Source organism: Ranitomeya variabilis, chromosome 3, assembly GCF_051348905.1.
Source record: "Ranitomeya variabilis isolate aRanVar5 chromosome 3, aRanVar5.hap1, whole genome shotgun sequence".
NCBI lineage: Eukaryota > Metazoa > Chordata > Amphibia > Anura > Dendrobatidae > Ranitomeya > Ranitomeya variabilis.
The window spans coordinates 503,436,805-503,461,967 of NC_135234.1; the positions used below are offsets into that span (position 1 = coordinate 503,436,805).

The following is a 25,163-nucleotide window of genomic DNA, read 5'->3' on the forward strand; positions in this document are numbered from 1 at the left end:
AATGGAAATATTAAGGGTATGTGTTACTGAGAACATAATTATTCTGCATTTGTCACCAACATATAAGGCCTTATTTTTATTTTTATTCTAATTTTTATTTTTTACTTTTATTCTTATTTCATTTTTCTTCTTAATTATTATTTTTTATCTCAATAAGAAAACATCAATATTTAATAAAGTAATGTCTAGTACAAGAATATTGCTTCATTAAATATAGTGATCATATGGTTCCATTATAAGAGAAATGTTTCAGTTCTGAGTTAAATACAACAATTCTTTCACTCATTCATGCATATATATATTCTTATTTTGGTTCATGGCTATACATTCTTACATATTATTGGTCTAATAAATATAGTTTATTAATAAAGTTTTAGTAATAAAGATGGAAACACTGGTTACATAAAAGACACACTGACATCTAAAGGTAATTACACCTAAGACATAAAAATGTTCTATCACATGAAGAATATAGGTAATAAATTATAATGTATTATCATTTATTATTGTTTTATTTTTCCAAATATGAATTCCATATTAATATTCTGATAACACTGGTCAACAGCATTTTTGGTGCCAAAGATATTTCATCGAATTTAGGGTATTTTTGGGGTGCTGATTCTGAATATGTCATCAGTTTTGCCAGATTGGCTCAAGTTTTTGAGATTTTTGGTATCTTATTTATAGCACTTGTTGGTAAATGCGACGCATCATCTCATTATTTCTTTGGATTAGTACTTGAACTGAGCAGTTCTCAATATAGTTTTGTGTTAATTAGTGTTCTAAAAGTTTGTTCATAGCTTGATTTTTGCCCTAACTTTATGTTGTTGTCTGTTTTCCAGTGAAAAGCATGAACTCATCAAGAAGAAGTTGTCTTAACGATCCAGACTCATTCTGTTACATTTGTGGTGAATACACACTGCCAAAACATAGAAGAAACATAACAGACTTCGTAAAAAAAGTGTATTTTGCCTATTTTGGGGTTATGCTTGGGGACCAAGACAAGTTTTGGGCACCACACATAGTGTGCAAAGCATGTATCGAATTATTACGAAAATGGAGCAAAGGACAAAGAAAAAGCTTCAAATTTGGTGTTCCAATGGTGTGGAGAGAGCCAAAAAATCATCATGATGACTGTTATTTATGGTAAACACAGGTACAGGCACATCTTCACAATGAGGGACAGGCCTTCTTGCAGATTCCATGTTACTCCCATTTTCGTTTCTTATGCTTATTGAATCCTTGCACTTGCACTGCACAGAAATAACAGTCATCATGATGATTTTTTGGCTCTCTCCACACCATTGGAACACCAAATTTGAAGCTTTTTCTTTGTCCTTTGCTCCATTTTCGTAATAATTCGATACATGCTTTGCACACTATGTGTGGTGCCCAAAACTTGTCTTGGTCCCCAAGCATAACCCTAAAATAGGCAAAATACACTTTTTTTACGAAGTATGTTATGTTTCTTCTATGTTTTGGCAGTGTGTATTCACCACAAATGTAACAGAATGAGTCTGGATCGTTAAGACAACTTCTTCTTGATGAGTTCATGCTTTTCACTGGAAAACAGACAACAACATAAAGTTAGTGCAAAAATCAAGCTATGAACAAACTTTTAGAACACTAATTAACACAAAACTATATTGAGAACTGCTCAGTTCAAGTACTAATCCAAAGAAATTAATGAGATGATGCGTCGCATTTACCAACAAGTGCTATAAATAAGATACCAAAAATCTCAAAAACTTGAGCCAATCTGGCAAAACTGATAGCATATTCAGAATCAGCACCCCAAAAATACCCCAAATTCATTAAAATATTTTGGACACCAGAAAAAAAAATTTTTTTTGTTGACCTGTGTAATTATTATATTATATTTGGATATTATTGATTGCTATGGTACGCTGTTATATTACAGGTTAGGAAAATTACCAGATTTGGTATAGAGTAGGGAATGAAGACTTCAATCAAGATAATGGAGTTACGTTAATAAAGACTTTTGAAATTCCTAAATTCATTTGATTCTTAAAAGTTGCAAGAAGAAAAAGCTGCTATCCAGAAGATCCACAAAGTAACAATGCTATGATATCTGAGTAATAATAGACTGTGCCAATTACAATTCATGTCACCACTGACAACCACAACTGCAGTATCCATCACTGACAACCATGATTGCAGTATCTAAACTGACAACCACAATTGGAGAGGATGATGATCCTATGCTGCTAAGATGAACTGTGTTATCACATTTTATCATGTTCCAGTGGTTTCCTATCACCTATAGAGCTTCAAAGATAAGCTAGTGAACCATAAGGTAATTGTCAGGAAGCTACAACCCTGACATGTGTCCTGTGCATTAGGACTAAGAACTGGTTATGGTGCTATGTTTAGCAATGAAGAGTCATTTTAACCCTTGCTGTGCTGACCAAAGATGTCACACCTGTTCCAAACCATTGCGGATGACATGGAGAATTCCAGAAATGTAAGTCCAGGTCTCTAAAAGTGACACTGCACAGATATTGAAGCTACATAGCTACATTTAATTTATGAACTTTGTTTTCTTATCAACATTTGAATTTATGGACTTTGATTGACACATGGTCTCTACAATATCTACATGTCATTTCAAAAGAATTATAATAAAGATTGTTTTAAAAGAACCAAGAAGAAGACAGAAGACATCAAGATGAAGACCAGATGACATCAGATGATTATGATCAGATCTGTGATGCTTCAATTATGTATAGGGAAGTATAATTATATATTTTATATGAATATTGGTCATGGCTTACCATAACATGAATTTACATATCATTATGTTATTGAGTACGTATAACAATATTATTATTCTTATTTTTTATTATTATTATTATTATTATTATTATAATGGACATTAAATTATTTTGTCAAAGAAGAAGAAAAGAAGAAAGAAGATCTTATCAATATATCTACTTTGAGGGTTCCAATCAATGTCTGTCATCCTCAAAAGGGGAATTTTTAAATATTAATTATTGAATTATTACACTCAATTCTGTACTGAGCCTCGTGGAAGGTTTGTCTGACATTCCAAATGCTATTTCTGTATATTTAGCTCTGAGTAAAAGTTAACACCATTTAGAGAGAACAAGTGATCTATGGCACATATATATCCATGGCTCTTAGGAGGGGGGCTGTCACTTGGGGCTGTCACTTGGGGCCTCCTCCTTTACTCTCTACAGACTTCAGACTTCACACAGGCGGAATGAACAGCTGGTAGCCATGTGCTTATTTTTTCTGAGACATCTGGTAAAGAGTCCTGATTAAATAAATATGCAAAATAAGCATATTTAACACCCTCACAGTTCCCTGATCTTAAATCTGTGGCTAGACCTCAAAACAGCAGTGCATGAAAGATGACTCAGGAATCTCACAGACCTGGGAGAAATTTCCAAGGCTAAATGGATGAAAATGACTGAAACAAGAATTGAAAGACTCTTGGCTGGCTACAAAAAATGTTTTGAAGCTGTAATACTTTCAAAAGGGGCTACTACTAGGTACTAAACCATCCAAACTTTTGCATCGGCACAATTTTCTTTTTGTCAACTTGTTTAACTGTTCACAATAACAGTAATTTTGACCAGGGATGCACAAACTTTTGCATGCCACTACATACACATATATATACACATATACATATATATACACTATATACACTTGTGCTCAAAAGTTTACATACCCCGGCAGAATTTTTGCTTTCTTATCCTTTTTTTCAGAGAATATGAATGATAACACCAAAACTTTTTTCTCCACTCATAGTTAGTGGTTGGGTGAAGCCATTTATTGTCAAACTACTGTGTTTTCTCTTTTTAAATCATAAAGACAACCCAAAACATCCAAATGACCCTGATCAAAAGTTCACATACCCCATTTCTTAATACCGTGTATTGCCCCCTCTAACTTCATTGACAGCTTGAAGTCTTTTGTGGTAGTTGTGGATGAGGTTCTTTATTTTCTCAGATGGTTAAAGCTGTCCGCTCTTCTTGGCAAAAAAACCTCCAGTTCCTGTGAATTCCTGGGCTGTCTAGAAAGAAATGCGCGCTTGAGATCTTCCCAGAGTGGCTCAATGATATCGAGGTCAGGAGACTGAGACGGCCACTCCTGTACCTTCACTTTGTTCTGCTGTAGTCAATGACAGGTCGACTTAGCCTTGTGTTTTGGATTGTTGTCATGTTGGAATGTCCAAGTACGTCTTAAGCGCAGCTTCCAGGCTGATGAGTGCAAATTTGCCAACAGTATTTGCTGATAATGTGCTGCATTCATCTTTCCTTCAACTTTTACCAAGTTTCCTGTGGCTATGTAGCTCACACATCACCAAAACATCAGCAATTCACCTCCATGCTTTACAGTAGGAATGGTGTTCCTTTTATCATAGGCTTTGCTGACCTCTGTCCAAATGTAACGTTTATGGTTGAGGGCAAAAAGTTTAATTTTAGTCTCATCACTCCAAAGTACCTTGTTCCAGAAGTTTTGAGGCTTGTCTCTGTGCTGTTTTGCATATTGTAGGCAAGATACTTTGTGGCATTTGCACAGTAATGGCTTTCTTCTGGTGACTCGATCATGCAGCCCATTTTTCTTCAAGTGCCTCCTTATTGTGCATCTTGAAACAGCCACACCACTAGTCTTCAGAAACTCCTGTATTTCAGCTGATGCTATTTGTGGGGTTTTCTTTGCATCCCGAACAATTTTTCTGGCAGTTGTGGATGACATTTTTGTTGGTCTACCTGACCGTGGATTTGTTTTTACTGAGCCCCTGATTTTACATTTGTTAATCACAGTTTGAACTCTGCTGACTGGCATTATCAATTCCTTGGATATCTTTTTGTATCCCTTTCCTGTTTTATACAGTTCAACTACCTTTTCCCATAGATTGTCCCATTGACAATTCTTTCGCTTTCCCCATGACTCACAATCCAGAAATGTCAGTGGCTGGATGAAAGATGCAAGAGTCTGTTTGGATCCAAAAACTCACGCAGCTTTTATGCACACACACTGATTACAAGCAAACAGGTCACAGGTGAGGATGTTACCTTTAGTAGCCATTCAAATTCATTTGTGCCAACTTCTGTGCATGCTACCAGGCCAAAATCACCAGAGTATTTGAACTTTTTATCAGGGTCATTTGGATGTTTTTGGTTGTTATTATGATTTAACAAGAGAAAACACAGTAGTTTGACAATAAAGGGCTTCATCCAACCACTAACCATTAGTGGAGAAAAAGTTTTGGTGTTATCATTCATAGTCTCTGAAAAAAAGGCCAAGAAAGCAAAAATTCTGCTGGGGTATGTAAACTTTTGAGCACATCTGTATTATATAGTATATATGTATTCAATGCTGCCTGCACAATACACTCAAAGTCACAGCTCTACTGCCCTTACACACAGTCCCGCTGTCTGACTGTCATTCAGGCAGATATGTAGTACTGTTGACTAGAGATGAGCGAATATGATCAGATCCCTGCTTATTCGGCAAGCTATAGTGCTTACCGAATAAGTACAGTGGGAACTCGGATACATGGAGTGCTCCTGCTGATCAGCTGTTCGGCTCTGCAGCTGCATGTGTCGTGGGTGTGTTACAGTCACAATACATGCATGGAGAGCCCAACACACAGGCTCTCCATGCATGTGTTGTGATTGTGACACAGCCTTGACATACGCAGCTGCGGAGCCAAACAGCTGATCAGCCAGAGCGATCCAGAAAGCCAGACTCCCTCTGCAGCTTATTCAGTAAGCGATATAGCTCGCCGAATAAGCAGTGACCCGATGATATTCGCTGATCTCTACTGTTGACTCTACAGCTATGCACAGCTTACACTCACACTTCTGCTTTCTATACACAGTTTTTTAGTGTACTTATTGCTAACACAGATTCGCTTAACCCCTTAACGACCGCCGATACGCCTTTTAACGGCGGCAGTTAAGGGTACTTAAACCACAGCGCCGTTAATTAACGGCGCTGTGGAAAAAGTGAATAGCGCCCCCCAGATTCGGATTTTCTCTGGGGTCTCGGTTACCGGGGGTAGCCAAGACCCCAGAGAACATGATTCGGGGGTTTTTTACCGACCCCCGGGTTGCGATCGCCGGTAATTAACCATTTACCAGCTGTCAAAAAACAAAACAAAACGCGATTTCCCATTTAATTTCTCTGTCCTCCGATGTGATCGCACATCAGGGGACAGAGAAATGGGGTCCCCGATCGCCCCCCGATACTCACCTGTCTCCCCCAGTGCTCCTCATGGCTCCCGATGGGCGCTGCCATCTTCTTCCTGCCAAAAAATGGCGGGCACATGCGCAGTGCGCCCGCCGGCCGGCACCCAGAAGATCTTTGGGGTCTCAGCTGCCGGGGGTAGCCAAGACCCCAAATAATATGATCGGGGTCGGTTTTTACCGACCCCTGTTTTGCGATCGCCGGTAATTAACTGTTTACCAGCGACCGCAAAAAAAAAAAGCGATGTGTAATTCTCTGTCCTCTGATGTGATCACGCAACAGAGGACAGAGAAATAGGGGGATTCGGGGACCCTGTTATACTTACCGGTGTCTCTGGGTCCTCCTGTGTTCCCTCCTGGCCGCCGGCTTCTTCCTCGGGTAAGAAAATACCATGATCGCCATGATCTGCCGGCCAGCAGCTAGAGGAGTTGAGGCTAAATTTAGGGTTAGGGTTAGGGATGGGGCTAAAGTTAGGGTTAGGGTTAGGGTTGGGGCTAAATTTAGGGTTAGGGTTAGGGTTGGGGCTAAAGTTAGGGTTAGGATTGAAGCTAAATTTAGGGTTAGGGTTAGGGTTGGGGCTAAATTTAGGGTTAGGGTTGGGGTTAAATTTAGGGTTAGGGTTGGGGCTAAATTTAGGGTTAGGGTTAGGGTTGGGGCTGAAGTTAGGGCTAGGGTTAGGGTTAGGGTTAGGGCTAAATTCAGGGCTAGGGTTAGGGTTGGGGCTAAAGTTAGGGTTGGGGCTAAAGTTAGGGCTAGGTTTGGGGCTAAAGTTAGGACTAGGGTTGTGGCTAAAGTTAGGGTTAGAGTTGGAATTAGAGTTAGGGTTTGGATTTGGGTTGGCATTAGGGTTACGTTTGGGATTAGGGTTACGTTTGGGATTAGGGTTAAAGTTAGGGTTGGGATTAGGGTTAGGGGTGTATTGGGATTAGGGTTAGGTTGAGGTTAGGGTTGAGATTAGGATTAGGGGTGTGTTGGATTTAGGGTTCTGTTTAGGGTTATGGTTGTTTTGGGGTTAGGGTTGTGATTATCGTTAGGGTTGTGATTAGGATTATGGATCGGGTTCTGATTAGGGTTAGGGGTGTGTTGGGGTTAGGGTTGGAGTTAGAATTGGGGGGTTTCCACTGTTTAGGTACATCAGGGGGTCTCTAAACACCACAGCCAATTTTGCGCTCAAAATGTCAAATGGTGCTCCCTCTCTTCTGAGCTCTGCCGTGCGCCCAAACAGTAGTTTACCCCCACATATGGGGCATCAGAGTACTCGGGATAAATTGGACAACAACTTTTGGGGTCCAATTTCTCCTGTTACCCTTGTGAAAATAAAAACTTGAGGGCTAAAAAATCTTTTTTGTGGAAAAAAATATATTTTTTATTTTCACGACTCTGCATAATAGCATAATAAACTTCTGTGAAGCACTTGGGCATTCAAAGTTCTCACCACACATCTAGATAAGTTCCTTGGGGTGTCTAGTTTCCAAAATGGGGTCACTTGTGGGGGGTTTCTACTGTTTAGGTACATCAGGGGCTCTGCAAACGCAACATAACGCCCGCAGACCATTCTATCAAAGTCTGCATTCCAAAACGGAGCTCCTTCCCTTCCGAGCTCTGCCATGCGCCCAAACAGTGGTCCCCCCCACACATGGGGTATCAGTGTACTCAGGACAAATTCTACTGTTTAGGTACATCAAGGGCTCTCCAAACGCGACATGGTGTCCGATCTCAATTCCAGCCAATTCTACATTGAAAAAGTAAAACGGCACTCCTTCTCTTCCAAGCTCTACGGTGCGCCCAAACAGTGGTTTACCCCGACATATGGGGTATCGACGTACTCAAGAGAAATTGCACAACAATTTTTGTTGATTAATTTCTCCTGTTACCCTTGTAAAAATAAGAATTTGTGGGCGAAAAGATCATTTTTGTGTAAACAAATGCGATTTTTTATTTTCACGGCTCTACTTTATAAACTTCTGTGAAGCTTTGGGGGCTCAAAGTGCTCACCACACATCTAGTTAAGTTCCTTAATGGGTCTAGTTTCCAAAATGGTGTCACTTGTGGAGCATTTCCACTGTTTAGGCACATCAGGGGCTCTCTAAACGTGACATGGCATCCGATCTCAATTCCAGCCAATTCTGCATTGAAAAAGTCAAACGGCGCTCCTTCTCTTCCAAGCTTTGCGGTGCGCCCAAACAGTGGTTTACCCCGACATATGGGGTATTGGCGTATTCAGGACAAATTGCACAACAAAATTTATGGTTAAATTTCTGTTTTTGCACTTGGGAAAATAAAAAAAAATGGTTCTGAAGTAAAATGTTTGCAAAAAAAGTTAAATGTTCATTTTTTCTTTCCACATTGTTTCAGTTCCTGTGAAGCACGTAAAGGGTTAATAAACTTCTTGAATGTGGTTTTGAGCACCTTGAGGGGTGCAGTTTTTAGAATGGTGTCACACTTGGTTATTTTCTATCATATAGACCCCTCAAAATGACTTCAAATGTGATGTGGTCCCTAAAAAAAAATGGTGTTGTAAAAATTAGAAATTGCTGGTCAACTTTTAACCCTTATAACTCCCTAACAAAAAAAATTTTGGTTCCAAAATTGTGCTGATGTAAAGTAGACATGTGGGAAATGTTATTTATTAACTATTTTTTGTGATATATCTCTCTGATTTAAGGGCATAAAAATGCAAAGTTTGAAAATTGCAAAATTTTAAATTTTTTTGTCATATTTCCATTTTTTTCATAAATAATCGCAAGTAATATCGAAGAAATATTACCACTATCATGAAGTACAATATGTCACGAAAAAACAATCTCAGAATTAGCAGGATCCGTTGAAGCGTTCCAGAGTTATAACTGTTGTGAATTCTGCTCTTGGGCTCCCTCCGGTGGTTATAAGTGGTAGCGCTGCTGTCTGTCTTTCACAGCAGTCATCAGGTGTGTCCACTTTGGACTGGGCTATTTAGTCTGGCTTCACCCTTTAGTCAGTGCCAGTTGTTAATTGTTTCTGGAGGATTCACATCCCTTCCTGGTCTCTCCTGCTTGCTGTTCTTTTCAACAAAGATAAGTTCTGCTTGTTTTTGCTGCCCACATGTTGTGGGCCTTATTGTTCAGTGCATTTCATGTTTTTTCTTGTCCAGCTTAATCTGTGTAAGGATTTATGCAGCCAAGCTGGAACCTCTGGAGAGGCAGATATACCCTCCATGTCTTTAGTTAGCTGTGGAGTTTTTTGTATTTTCTTTGGTGGATATTTTCTAGTTTTTTTTAATACTGACCGCATAGTGCTCTGTCCTGTCCTTTCTATTTAGCTAGAAGTGGCCTCCTTTGCTAAATTCTCATTTCAGTCTGTGTATGTCTTTTCCCTCTCCTCTCACAGTCAATATTTGTGGGGGGCTGCCTGTTCTTTGGGGATTTTCTCTGAGGCAAGATAGTTTTCCCTTTTCTATCTCTAGGGGTAATTAGTCCTCCGGCTGTGTCGAGATGTCTAGGGAGCGCTAGGTACATTCCACGGCTACTTCTAGTTGCGGTGTTAAGTTCAGGGTCTGCGGTCAGTACAGGTACCACCTTCTCCAGAGTACGTCCCATGCTGCTCTTAGGCCACCAAGTCACAACATATAACCTCATAAAGTGACAGTGGTCAGAATTGTAAAAATTGGCTCGGTCATTAAGTACCAAATTGGTTCTGTCACTAAGGGGTTAAATTTCTGTCTATATATTCCAAGTTTTGCCAACAAAGGTTTAAATGGATGTAATAACAATACAGCAGAGCTGAAATTGCTGCAGATTGACAGCAGAATATTGTACACAGCTGTGCAACCTGCTCTGAACACTTGTGTTTGTGAAACAATAAATGCTAAAGCTCTGATTTCTCTCCCCCTCAAGTCATAAGCATTGAAAACAGGAGACTGATGGAGATGCACGGACATCTTGTGTAGATTGTTTTACTCTTTCTTTGAACTTTCTCACTCACTCACCTGAAATAAGGAGGACAACTACACTGTTCATGCATGCAACCACTTCCTCCTGGCAGCCATCTCCTGTCTCACTACTAGAACCAGAGAGGTCTCACGCTCAGATGAGAAGTTCAGGCCATGCCTTCTCCTGCTACTGAGCTGCTCTGTCCTCTCACCATATCAAAATGCCTTCAGCAGAGAGAGCAGTCCACAGCAGGGAGTGGCCCCTCTGGCAAATGGCAGATGGCCAGTCCAGCACTGGTAATAAGATATTCCCCTTTCTTATGTGGGTGTAATAAAAATTTGTGACTAGGAGTCTGAGATTTAAGACAAGCCTTATACACTGACAGACACTGACTGTGTACTCTTGACTCTGATCAATCGATGCCCTAATTTGATCAAACCTGGCAAATGTGTGAAACATTTTGAGTTTTTCCTAAAGATTTTCCTACAGAGAAATGGTGCCTGAAATCCTGAGACTGTCAAAACTTGATCTCTTTTGGACTTGACGGCAAAGACCTCTCTGGGAATCACTGAATAAACTTGTGGTGAGTCACCCATTGTGCTACTAATTCAGTGTTACCTAGAGAGCTCTGGGACGCGTAATTGGTGGTCCGAAGAAGACAATCTCTGTTGAACCTTTGTATGGTTTATTATACTGTATGTCTTTAGTGGTATAACTGACTATTAAAATGACGGTTACATGAAAATTGATTCAAGTTACAAGTAGCCAACCTTGCCCAATGACTCTGGGAAAGTGCCTTTGCAGTTCTACCTGCATATTGCAGGAGTCAGAGGATTGTTATATGTTGTCCTTGTTGTATATATGACTGGAATGGTGTAGACTTTGAGGATCCTTGAATGTGGGACTGAATGGTTTTTGGGTGACTAATAAGGGACTACAGTCTCTAATTGATAAGGGATTCGGTTAGGTGTGTTTCCTCACATATGGTGAAGGAAAAATTGGTACCATAGGAAAGTTTGACTGTCCATAACAAAGGAATCCTTCATGGTTGGGTAATACACTGAGGATATAACATTTTTACCCCTGTAAATTGATAAGGTCATCCTCTTGAAAGGGGCGAAGAATGCAGTATTAGCCCGAACACAGCAGAAGGAATAATACCATTGATTATGGAGTGTGGATTGCGTGGCTGACGTATTGTAAAATTGTGTTGATAAATTAGAATAATTGTCCTCAGTGCCTGTGCTTTGTTTTTTGTGAATGTAAGAAAGTAAAAATCATAGCAGTTGTCCTTATCCAGCCAGCAGCATTTCTAAACATAGCAGCCAGAGAGGGAGGATTTAATTGTCAAGCTGTTGATATTGAGGTTGGGAGAAGAATAGAGTCTTCTGCGGTTAAGACACAATAGCACATTAAGTTCTTCAGATAATTACGAGCATTGAAGTTGCTGTCATGATATCTGGCAACTATAAGGAAGTAAGCAACCTCAGAGGTACCACCCTTGTCAATGCATGTGATATAGTAGAAATATTAAGAAGGTATAGGAGAAGTGTATTTGTAATTAAGAATAATGACTGAAAGATAGATAAGAACAAACTTGAGCTGGCTAAGATGAGGATAGAAATAGCCAAAGCAACTCTCAATGAGCGAGCACATACCAAAAGAAACCAGGCACGGAACTGCATATGTAATCTATGATAGTATAAAAAACCAAGAGACCCCTGCAGTCTCTGTACTTGATGAAGAACTAGCATGTCTTTTAGCACCCCTGCATTATGCAGGAACAATGGAATGGAACTGCTAACATTGTGGCCAACAGAATCCCCTTGGGATTAATTATTGCGTTCTGTTGATCCCAATTCCCAAGGATAGTGAAGCGCCCCCAGTAGGGCAGCGGGGTACTCGGTACCGGGCCCTTCGGTTCTCGGTGGGGATGTCACGGTGGCTGACCCAGTCCGTGGCCCTAGGGGACGTCCGTTGTAAAATAGGGGAAAGGTCTTTAAAGGGATAATGTCCGTGACGCCACCTGTGGTATTCGTTCAGGGTGACCGACGCCGCTTAGGGGTCCGCTGGGGTGATGTTATGGCAGCTAGATGGTATATCTTCCCACAGGTGAAGTGTATCCCCAGGGCTTCCCAGAGTGTAGATGGTGAATGGTGTGAGGCCAGTGAAGAACGAGGACACAAGGTTGCAGTTTCTTTACCTTTACTGAAGGCTTCAGTGTCCACAGTCCAGGGTACGGACCACAGGGTAGGCAGAGTCCGGCCGGTCTGAAGGCAAATCCAGAGTCCCCTTATCCAGGTGGAAATCAGTAGCCTTCCTCTAGCGCCTGGGTGTTGTAGTACCTCCCTGCTGAGCTTCTCGGTAAGGTCCTCACAACCATTGCAGATGTTAAGTCTCTTTCTCTCTGTCCCCCTGATGGATAGGATAGGACAAACCCATATGACTGATGGCCTGAGGCTTTTTACAGGGACTCTACCATGCCCCAGCCCCCACAAGTTGCCACCGTGCCTCCTGGGTATAAGGTCGGGCAGCTAACGTGGAATTAACTGTCCTGCCAGTCTCTGAAGTAAAGCGTAGAGATCCTTACTCCCTCGGTGTTCTGGCTACCGGGATTCCTGCGCCTCAGAAGGAGGCAGCTTTTTACAGGGCAGAACTCCTTCTGGATTCTTCTCCTTTTGCTATGACTTCGTTTCTCACTCGCTACAAGACAATTCCCTTCTGATGTCTCTTCCTTATGATGCTGCCACATGTGGGGCAGGCGCAGCTCCGTGGCCTTCTGTCTAGGCCTCTGACAGGATTCCACCCCTGTCAGGGACCCACTACCTGAGAGGAGCTCAAGTAGCAGCTCACTGGGTGAAGCCCAGCTCGCTTCTGCCTAACTTTCTGTCCAGACTACCAGTTTTACCTAATTGTGAGGAGTGCCCTAATAGATAGGAGCGTAGCACCCCCTGGCGGCCTGGAGTGTGAAGTGTAGTGTATGGTTTGTGATACCTGGTAAAGAGATCTCCTTTATTGCCTTCAGATGTAATATCACTCCCCCTGGTGGAAGAATGACATTACTGCAACGACCAGGACTCTGGGGTGCTGCACTAGCACCCAAGGTGCCTCTGCTCCCGATGAGGGCCATGAGACAGATAAACTTTCTAACTCCTGGGACAGAAAATAACCTGCTGGTACATAATCCAGCCCAGATATAACCAACAGCAACATATTGGCCCTGGTCCCCCAGTTAGCTCATTGTTTTCAACCCAGTTCACGGAACACATGAAAACATCTAAAAACTCAAGAGATTCTTGTTGTCCTTATAACCTCCCCATTTAACACTTCCCATATAACTATCAATCGCTGTAATGTTCTAAATTCAGCTACACTGTTAGCAGTGGATTTAAAAATGGAGGGTATTAGGATGGGGAAGAGGGAGGGACCAGGAGCCAAGACCTGCTCTTGTTTTTCTAGCAGATGAGGAACCTCAGTTTGAAATGACACATGAACAAGATTGTCAGGCATTGATGGAGGCAGAAACAAAGGGCTTGGCAAATATCACTGATGTACCACTTACTAATCCCTGTGTTGAGCATTTTGTTAATAATTCCAGAGCTTGGGACAGTGAACAAGAATGATTCATCACCATGTATGCAGTAGTCCACTATGGTAAGCCAGTAATACAAGAACCCCTACCCTCCAGCTGAGCTGAAGGCACTCGCTGCAGAGTGCAAACTGGGAAGAGATTAATGTATTTTCTGACACATGAGACGCTTTTGGGGTAACACGTGACGTTTTCGCCATTTGGCAGAGCTGTAATTTCCTGACCTTGCCCCAGTGGTTGTTGATCACAAACTACTGCAGATCTCCCAGACCCAGGCTTCCCCACATGAACAGAACACATCGGCCAAAGTGGGTGATGTGTGATCAGAGTCAGGGGTAGGGCAGGTAAATTGCAGGATTTGCCTCTCATGCAGCCTATTCCCCATGATGGATGCCCTGGCACATTTCCTGCTGCATAATTCAAAGAATGTGATATGTGCAGTAGTGCTACAAACTGGTGAGCCTCAGGTTCTCAAACGTGGCTACAAAGCATGTCTCGTTTGTGCAGAACATAACCCCAGTAGTCCTATTTGAGTCCAACAGAAATGCACACCAAAATGCAAATACATGTTTCAGAGACTGCACAAAAACCCAGACTCATGACATACGGTAGCCAGGATAATATCCAGGCCCCTCTAAACCTACTCCCAATGTACTATGTTGAAGACAGGAGATCAAACAGGAGCATATAGGAACATGAAAATAAACTTTATTAGAAAAATGTTTAAAACCAACACATTAAAAACACCAATTGAAAACACCAGGAAGATCCAGAAATAATTACAACAATATGGGTATAATCTTTATTGACCATCAAAGACACAGTATAACCTTATAACCCATAGTTGATGCAAATAAAGGGAGATCAATAGTACCCACACCTCCACAGAAAGGGACCGAATCCACAGGCCCACCTATATGTATAGTAACTGCCAGTAACACCTGTGCGGTTATATTACTGCAGATTAGGTTAAATGCCACCAGTTCCCAAAGAGGCTGCATGTGGGAAATGTCTCGAGGGGCAATAGAAATAAACAGCCGACCGGCATAATATAGTCCACCTCGGAACATGAACCCTGCCCGGGTCTTACCCTTTATCCGTAGACCCTGGTACGGGCGCAACCCCCGACGCACGTTTCGCTGCTTCCATGCCTGCTTTTTCAAGGGGAGTGCCTTGTTCTCAAAATTAGGACCTTAAATATCCCATATCCGGGTCATGTGACTAAGTCCGGTACCAAGCTGTTACACAGCGGCGCATGCGTCGGCGGCTCACCACCACGTCACCCCCCAGGGCTGGCCAACGTCAGCGGACAGGTGAGTGGGTGCAGGGGTACCATAGCAACCCAGTCCGAAGCCGCGGACGCTAATTGGCCGGACATGGGAGGCGCAGGAGGGGAGCAAGCAGGCGCACGCGCACCACAGCTCAAAGGACTATACGCAGCATGCTTGGATCGCATAATAACAAAAGAGGATTGAAACATAATATAGAAACATACGTGCAAACAAATATTTAAGCATAAAAAACACCCATAATATACATAGGCAAAACAGCCATTGACGCACAATATATACATTAGTAGTCCATAGTCCTCAATAATTGCATGATGCAGCGATGTCCACACGTTCTTTAACATAATGTGTGAATCCCACGGAAACAAGAGGAATAATAAGTCCAATATATATATAATCTAGATTAGAAGTAAAGAAAGAAGAAAAAATGAAAACAATAAATTAAAACAAAGCACAAACGCAGAGGGAAACTCCACAGGCAAGCATATATATGCGCATATGAAAAAATAGAGTATCACAGGAATGGGGCAAAATTCAAGGCCTCATTAAGGCCATGGGGTTTGGCTGTATCAAGAGTCACAATCCATTTAAGCTCACGTTGAGCAAGAAGCTGCTTCACATTTCCACCTCTTATTCCCATATGAATCAATTCGATCCCCCGTACCATAAAGCTTTTCGGGTCACAATTGTGAACCTCCTTAAAATGCTTGGGGATCGTAGTAAGCTCCGATTCATCCTCCACTGTCCTGGCCGCGCCAATACCCCGCACATGCTCCCTCACCCTCACTCTTAGTTCTCTCGACGTCAGCCCCACATAGATCAGTGGGCAACCACAAGTGGCATAATATACCACATTCTTACTACTACAGGAAATGTACTCTTTGATTTGGAACTCCCTATTGCCTTCGGCAGAGTGAAAGGAGGTGCTGCGCAGGATATTGGCGCAGGCCAGACAATGGCCACAAGTATAACAACCCCTAATTCGTCGTGTTGAACCAAAAAGGCTTCTCATAATGGCTCCTCACTAGTATGTCTTTCAAATTTTTGGCCCTCCGTGGGGTCATGCGGGGATAATCAGACAAATACGGACCCAAAGAGGGTTCTGTGCCGAGAATGCGCCAATGTTTACCCAAGATGGCTCTGATGTTGTCCCATTCATGGTCATATTCCGATATAAATCTAATTGTTTCGTCACCAGCGGCCCTTCTCCCCCTATTGTACAGCAAATGATTACAAAATGTTAAAAAGGGGTCGGCGGGGAAGCAGTTGGACAATCGGACCCAGGGGGACTTACAGGTAATCAATCTGTCCGACCACGTCCTTACCAGTAGTCAAGTGAGTGTCTTGAGTAGAGGTTTGTCTTTTTCACCAACTAATGGCTTTGATTTTTTTACAGCCTTAAAAGACCTCCATTTATTTTCACGGAAATTGGTTTTGAAGAAACTACACTCTGGAAAGGGACAGGGGTCGGACACATTGGGCTGCACAGAGGAGGAGACTCTCCGAATTTTGGAGGAGTTGTTGGAGGAACAATCTAATACATCCATGGGTAAGTTTCCATCGGCTATACTTCCTAGATCTATGAGTTTTCCCCCCTTGTCACTTTGCCCTGCTGTGGAGGTGTTCACCAAATTAGTAACGGAAGATCTTAAGAAACTGTCCTCGCGGAGGCAATTTGATAACCTAACAAAAAGTGAGAGAGAGGCTATCGGCCAACTACAATCATGGTAAGATGTGGTGTTTAAGGCGGCTGACAAGGGGGGAAATATCGTGATTTGGCCGGTGGAAAAGTATGAAAAGGAGGCATTTAGACAGCTCCGCAATGAGAATGTGTATGTAAAACTTACCCATGATCCGATGGCCTCCTTCTCTGGGCAGCTGCAGAAAATTCTGTGCCGAGCATTGGAGGATGGTATTATCAGCAAAAAAGTTCTGGATGGCCTGATGGTTAAATATCCCAAGGTTCCAACATTTTACCTCCTGCCCAAGGTCCACAAGGACCCGGTCGGCCCTCCGGGACGTCCGGTTGTGTCAGGCATGCAGGGCCTATGTCACCCGGCATGTAAATTTACAGATTACTATCTTAAAACAATTGTGGAAACCCTACCATCTTTTGTTAAAGACACAACGGATGTCCTGACCAGGGTTGACGGGGTCTTTGTGGATAGTGGTACTCTCCTCGTAACGGCTGATGTGGAGGCCCTTTATACCTGTATCGACCACTCGGATGGCCTACGGGCGGTCCGCTTCTTCCTGGGGGCCTCCGACCTGGACGGCCCTTTGTGTGAGCTTATCCTTGAGTTGTTGGAATTTGTTCTAACGCATAATTTTTTTACCTTCAAAGATTCTTTTTACCAACAAAAGCGTGGCGCAGCCATGGGTGCGGCCTGCGCGCCCGCGTACGCCAACCTCTTCCTTGGGTTTTGGGAGAGGTTGGTTTTTGGTGACGCGGGGGCGGGGGCCGCCGACCATGTGCTGTACTTGCTGCGCTATATTGATGATGTTTTGTTTTTTTGGCGTGGTACGGAACAACAACTCAAGGATTTTATGGCTGTGCTCAATTCTAATTCATTCAATATTAGGCTTACTTATAAGTATGATTATGATACCATTGACTTTTTGGATATCTGTCTTAAGGTAGGCCTTGATTCATCTATTGAAACAGATGTTTTTCGTAAAGAAACGGCGGTGAATTCGTTGATTCATGCGTCATCTGGGCATAGCCAAGCCACGATTAGGGCCGTCCCGGTCAGACAGTTCATCCGGATGAGGCGGATCTGCTCCACTGACCATACTTTTGAAAGACAGGCAGAAGATCTAAGTGAATGGTTCCAACAAAGGGGCTATAGTAGGCGATGTGTTCGATACGGGTATAATAGGGCCAGGAGGACCCCACGTAATCATTTGCTGAACAATAGGGGGAGAAGGGCCGCTGGTGACGAAACAATTAGATTTATATTGGAATATAACCATGAATGGACATCAGTGCCATCTTGGGTAAACATTGGCGCATTGGCGCATTCTCGGCACAGAACCCTCTTTGGGTCCGTATTTGTCTGATTATCCCCGCATGACCCCACGGAGGGCCAAAAATTTGAAAGACATACTAGTGAGGAGCCATTACACGGCACCAACTAGAAGCCTTTTTGGTTCAACACGACGAATTAGGGGTTGTTATACTTGTGGCCATTCTCTGGCCTGCGCCAATATCCTGCGCAGCACCTCCTTTCACTCTGCCGACGGCAATAGGGAGTTCCAAATCAAAGAGTACATTTCCTGTAGTAGTAAGAATGTGGTATATTATGCCACTTGTGGTTGCCCACTGATCTATGTGGGGCTAACGTCGAGAGAACTAAGAGTGAGAGTGAGGGAGCATGTGCGGGGTATTGGCGCGGCCAGGACAGTGGAGGATGAATCGGAGCTTACTATGATCCTCAAGCATTTTAAGGAGGTTCACAATTGTGACCCGAAAAGCTTTATGGTACGGGGGATCGAATTGATTCATATGGGAATAAGAGGTGGAAATGTGAAGCAGCTTCTTGCTCAACGTGAGCTTAAATGGATTGTGACTCTTGATACAGCCAAACCCCATGGCCTTAATGAGGCCTTGAATTTTGCCCCATTCCTGTGATACTCTATTTTTTCATATGCGCATATATATGCTTGCCTGTGGAGTTCCCCTCTGCGTTTGTGCTTTGTTTTAATTTATTGTTTTCATTTTTTCTTCTTTCTTTACTCCTAATCTAGATTATATATATATTGGACTTATTATTCCTCTTGTTTCCGTGGGATTCACGCATTATGTTAAAGAACGTGTGGACATCGCTGCATCATGCAATTATTGAGGACTATGGACTACTAATGTATATATTGTGCGTCAATGGCTGTTTTTGCCTATGTATATTATGGGTGTTTTTTATGCTTAAATGTTTGTTTGCACGTATGTTTCTATATTATGTTTCAATCCTCTTTTGTTATTATGCGATCCAAGCATGCTGCGTATAGTCCTTTGAGCTGTGGTGCGCGTGCGCCTGCTTGCTCCCCTCCTGCGCCTCCCGTGTCCGGCCAATTAGCGTCCGCGGCTTCGGACTGGGTTGCTATGGTACCCCTGCACCCACTCACCTGTCCGCTGACGTTGGCCGGCCCTGGGGGGTGACGTGGTGGTGAGCCGCCGACGCATGCGCCGCTGTGTAACAGCTTGGTACCGGACTTAGTCACATGACCCGGAAATGGGATATTTAAGGTCCTAAATTTGAGAACAAGGCACTCCCCTTGAAAAAGCAGGCATGGAAGCAGCGAAACGTGCGTCGGGGGTTGCGCCCGTACCAGGGACTACGGATATAGGGTAAGACCCGGGCAGGGTTCATGTTCCGAGGTGGACTATATTATGCCGGTCGGCTGTTTATTTCTATTGCCCCTCGAGACGTTTCCCACATCCAGCCTCTTTGGGAACTGGTGGCATTTAACCTAATCTGCAGTAATATAACCGCACAGGTGTTACTGGCAGTTACTATACATATAGGTGGGCCTGTGGATTCGGTCCCTTTCTGTGGAGGTGTGGGTACTATTGATCTCCCTTTATTTGCATCAATTATGGGTTATAAGGTTATACTGTGTCTTTGATGGTCAATAAGATTATACCCATATTGTTGTAATTATTTCCGGATCTTCCTGGTGTTTTCAATTGGTGTTTTTAATGTGTTGGTTTTAAACATTTTTCTAATAAAGTTTATTTTCATGTTCCTATATGCTCCTTTTTGATCTCCTGTCTTCAACATGTTTCAGAGACTGCAGATGGACTACATACAGCTATCTATGTTGGGTACTTATGAATACTTCCTGGTATGCATTGGTGGCCTGAAGCTTGTACTGGGACCAAACCTAACACAAAAATTGATGTGATGTGGTCTGCGGATATGGGGTACCTGAGACCATACAGAGTGACAGAGGTACTCAGTCAAAATGATGCCTTGATACCTGTTATCAGATGCCTTATTCCAGAGAAATCTACTTTTTTCTTATATGCAAAGGAGCTGTTAAGATCTATGGGCTGGACATAGATCTCCCTTAGAATCTGTCTCCGGAGCCTGTTTTATAGAAAAGGGGATTTAACAGTGTTAGAGATGTAATGACTGACAGTCTGCTATCCTGATCTACAGAGATTGACGGGCAGCATGTATCAGGCACTGGCTGTATGAACTCAGCCAGATATGTTTGACTGCAGCGTTTTGGAGAAAAAGAAACTTTAGGCTATGTGCACACGTTCAGGATTTTTCGCGTTTTTTTTCACATTTTTATATATTGATAAAAATGCTTAAAAACACTTACATTAAGCATCCTACTTATTAGAATGCAATCCGCAATTTTTGTGCACATGCTGCATTTTTTTACGCGGCGGAATCACATTCCGGAAAAAACGCAGCATGTTCATTCTTTGTGCGGAATCGTGGGGATTCCGCACACCTAGGAATGCATTGATCTGCTTACTTCCCGCATGGGGCTATGCCCACCATGCGGGAAGTAAGCGGATCATGTGCGGTTGGTACCCCGGGTGGAGGAGAGGAAACCATATAATTGTTAAAAAAAAAAATAAATAAAATAAAAAATCATGATATTCTCACTTTCCGGCGGCCCCGGCAGCCTTCCCGCTCCTCGCGATGCTCCCGTTCCCAGTAATGCCTTGCGAAAATCACGATTTTTTTATTTTAATTCTTTTTTTTTAACAATTATATGGTTCCCAGGGCCTGGAGAGAGTCTCCTCTCCTCCACCCTGGGTACCAACCGCACATGATCCTCTTACTCCCCGCATGGTGGGCGTAGCCCATGCGGGAACTAAGCGGATCAATGCATTCCTATGTGTGCGGAATCCCCGCGATTCCGCACAAAGATTGAACATGCTGTGTTTTTTTCTAGAATGCAATTCTGCCGCAGGAAAAAAGCAGAATGTGCACAAAAATTGTGGATTGCATTCTAATAAATATGATGCTTAATGTGAGCGTTTTTTTGCCGTTTTTATAGCGAAAAAAATGTGAAAAATCCTGAACGTGAGCACATAACCTAAAAGCCACTGAGGACTGAGCTGCACTGTAGAACAGTTGGACAGGTGGGTCCCCAGCAACTTCTCCCCACACAGTCGGTGTGGCATACATGTAAGTGTAACATTTTCATTCTAGCCCTTTTTTCATATGTATTTGGGGAAGGTTTACCCAATATTACTATTATACATTAGGGCTTATGCTTTACTCATCTACTGAGACATGTATATGTAATCACCATCTGTATATGTTAGTGTTGCCTTGCATCAGTGCACAGCAGCCTCTGATTTATTGTATAGTTTGTATTTGTTTATGTCTTAATTAATAAAATTTATTTTATGGGTACCTACTTTGTAGGTTTTTTTTTCCTACCTTTCTTGCTTGCTATAAGTTTTTAAACATGTCTGGTAGGGTAAAACGTGCATGTCACTTATTTGAAGCGGCTCTTGATGAAACCCATACCAGCTAGGCACTGCGCCATTAAAAGCCTGCAAAAAAACATTTCAGGCAAAAAACCCTTGCAAAATGCTTTAAAAACTGTTTAAATTTGCTTGCCCAAAAACTGAAGGAGCTTATCGTGAAGCAGCTTACACTGTTTTTGACCACCTCTGAAAATGTAAATTGGAGTTGTTCAGTACTATTATATTGATGGCATATCCTTTGGATAGGTCAACAATATTAGATTGCTGTAGATGTGACACCAGGCATCATCACCAATCAGCTGTTTCTGGTGCTAACAGCGGTGGAGGGAATCAGTAGTGGGGCTGAAAAGCTTTGTGAACTGCATACTAGTCATCGCTGGGTACTGCACATCAGCCCCTATTAGGCCGGCATCACACTAGCGAGTTTTATGGACGTATGAGAGCAGAAAATACGTCCAGAAAATACGCATTGCACACGGCCCAATGATTCTCTATGGGGCAACTCCTATCTGCCCTATATTACGCATCCGTAATATACGGTATGTTACGGCCGTAGAAAATCGCAGCATGCTGCGTTTGTCAGCGTATTGCACAAAACATACGCCAATGAAAGTCTATGGGGGCGAGAAAATTACGGATTACACACGGAACATGCATGTGACTTGCGAGAAATACGCACCGGTATGATGAACTCGAGCCTGGGAACTTTTCTCAATATTTTCCCACGCTCAAGTTCATATGAGTTCATCCAGCAGAGGGCGCATCACCGCAACTCGAGGTAACTACAGTACATTCCCCTGCATTCCATTCATTCACCAAGTTTTACAGCCAGGAGCACAGCTGCATTAGCAGAGCTCCTGGGTGTAAAATGATTTAACCCTTTCAGATGGATTTACAGCGTGGGACAAGACTGTAACGACGGAAGGTATGGAATATTGTTGTTTGTTTTTTTAACTTTGTTTCAGGTGACAAGGGTCTTCAGGTGGATTAAGAGTATAATAAAATATTAAAACACCATGTGTCTTTATTTCATTAAAATACTTTTTAATAATGTGTGTGTGTTTTATTAACCATTTCGTACTATTGGATTAATAATGGATAGGTGTCATAATTGACGCCTCTCCATTATTAACCTGGCTTAATGTCACCTTACAATAGCAAGGTGACATTAACCCTTCATTACCCCATATCCCACAGCTACAGGGGAGTGGGAAGCGAGAGGCTAAGTGCCAGAATAGGCGCATCTTCCAGATGTGCCTTTTCTGGGGTGGCTGGGGGCAGATGTTTTTAGCCGGGGGGGTCCTATAACCATGGTCCCTCTCTAGGCTATTAATATCTGCCCTCAGTCACTGGCTTTCCCACTCTGGCGGAGAAAATTGCGCGGGAGCCCACGCCAATTTTTTCCGGGATTTAACCCTTTAATTTAATAGCTAGAGCCCCCAAACTTAACACACATACACTTCTTACATTAGTAAAGAGGAATATGTAATAAAAGAAGGGATATGAGATGGTTTACTGTATGTAAACCATGTGTCATATCCTGTCTGGTTTGTGAAGGAGATAGGAAAAGCCGGCAATTGAATAACCGGCTTTTCTGCTATCTAGCGCTGTATTAAACATAAATATATATATATATATATATATATATATATATATATATATATATATATATGTCTCACTGATATATATAAATATATAGACTGTATATATGGTTATAAGAATATTTGAGCCGATGGATCCATGATATGTCCATTTTGCAAGCCTGCGCAAAAAAATCGCTGTACGGAAGCCATACGGATGCCATACGGATGACACACGGATAAACTTGTGCGTAAAAATTGCATCCTCGCATTGAATACGGAACAGTGTCTTGGGACAATTACTGCGTATTACGACCGTAAAAAAACGGACCGTATTTTCATACGCCTAGTGTGACGCCGGCCTTAGAATGAATAAGGATGGATCTGCTGTACCCCATTGCGGCCACCATACAGTTGACAACATGTTAAAATTACAGATCAGTTTTAAATTCCCCAGAAAGGCAGGTTATGATGTGATGACAAGCATGGGCGCAACTATAATAGGTGCAGGGGTTGCAGTCTCACCCGGGCCCTGGAGACAAGGAGGGACCCCAAAGTTCTCTTTGCACTGTGTGAAAAGACTATTACTATTAAAGATCTGTGATAATTTGGGGCCCCATTAGAGATTTTGCATTGGGGCCCACAATCTTCAAGTTACACCACTGATGACAAGGATATTCTGTATTATAGTTTAGTCTGTAGTCTAGATTACAGTCCTTTGGGATAGTTTCTCTTTATCATTTTCAGCATAGCTTTGACTTGTTGGACTTTATGTTGCATGATACATGTATGTTACATTCATTTACCTGCTGTTTCCATTTTCAATTCTTTCTATATCTTCATCAATTGTCCTGATGGATATTCGGTGCAGCACTGGATATGATGATTGAGTAGTCACTATGGCAGCCATCCTGAATCACAACCAAATGGTCTTCACAGTGTAGTAAATGACTAAATAAACAAAAAAAATTGTATCAGTATAAAAAGTGTCCAAATATTAGGAAACTAAAATGTGAACTGCTGTGTGCAGTGTGATTACTTTGGAGTAATGAGTTAATTCACATTGTCCTTGTGCCCATGCAGAGGTAGTCACCAGGTTCTCTGGATGTAAGCATTTAAAGCAACCCTGTCACCAGTTTTGGCCAATGTGAAGTAAGGCCACCACTTTTCAGGGCTGATATACAGCATCCTATAATGCTGCATATCTGTCCCCAACCTGACCTGTAAGAGAAGAAAAATAACTTTTATTATACTCACCTGTGGGGCAGTCTGGTCCGAGAGGCAGTGCATGTCTTGGTTGGGCGCCTGTAAGCAGGTTGCAGGATGCAGTGACGGACAGGAGGCAGAGCAAGGGATAACAGGTTTAATAACAGGGGAATACTCCATGCATGGAGGTAAAGGGTTAAAACAGTGAAGTAAACAGTATAGATGGCAAAGGATATTGGGAGATAAAGAATAACGGTTCTAGTAACGGCATTTCCTGTGAAGCACTTGTGCCAGAAGTTCCTCAAATTGTAACTCCTGCTGTGAATTCAATAGCATCGGCAATGGCTGGCGCGATGTCTTTTCCAGGAAGCTCCTGTGGGCATCAATGCCCTGTCTTCTGGTGGCAGCCGTCGGTCTCCGGTACCTTCCGCTGAGCCTGGTCCATATGCTACAGTGGCTGATAAGGGCCACAGTATTGTACGAGCCCAACATGGCTCAGCAAATATAAACTGGCAAAATCAGGGTCTCCCGTGAGCGGGAAAGCATATGCTGGTAAGGTGGGTTACACAGGTCTATCCAGTACTCGGTTCTCTCTTTGCGGCACGTGCGCTGTACTCACAGTCATGAAGCACACGGCACCTCAAACTCTGTCAGCTACTGGGCGCGCTGCACTCTTCTCTCTATGCCGCACGGTGCCTGCTCCTGCCAAGACTGAAGCGCCGACAACCACTGGCACGCTGCTCCTCTGGCGGGGTACTGCACCTGATCTCTCTCTGCCAGCATGCACACAGTACTCACTAGCCCAGAACGTTCAGCACCTTGCTTCGTGGTGATCAACGGGCACCCTGCATGTCTCTCCTCACAGTCGCTCTCAGTGGTGGCGGTGGG

The 25,163-nt window shown here is 42.7% G+C and overlaps 1 protein-coding gene across 2 annotated transcripts in view; it reads right to left on the reverse strand.

The window, feature by feature from the left end:
• The window catches only part of CNGA3 (cyclic nucleotide gated channel subunit alpha 3), a 124,355-nt gene that overhangs the window by 78,699 nt on the left and 20,493 nt on the right, over nucleotides 1-25,163 (reverse strand). For both annotated transcript variants that reach the window (XM_077296862.1, XM_077296861.1), the window contains exon 2: nucleotides 23,876-24,020. In XM_077296862.1, coding sequence (XP_077152977.1) covers nucleotides 23,876-23,979 — 104 coding nt within the window. In that variant the 5' untranslated portion in view covers nucleotides 23,980-24,020. The remainder of the gene's footprint in view (nucleotides 1-23,875; nucleotides 24,021-25,163) is intronic.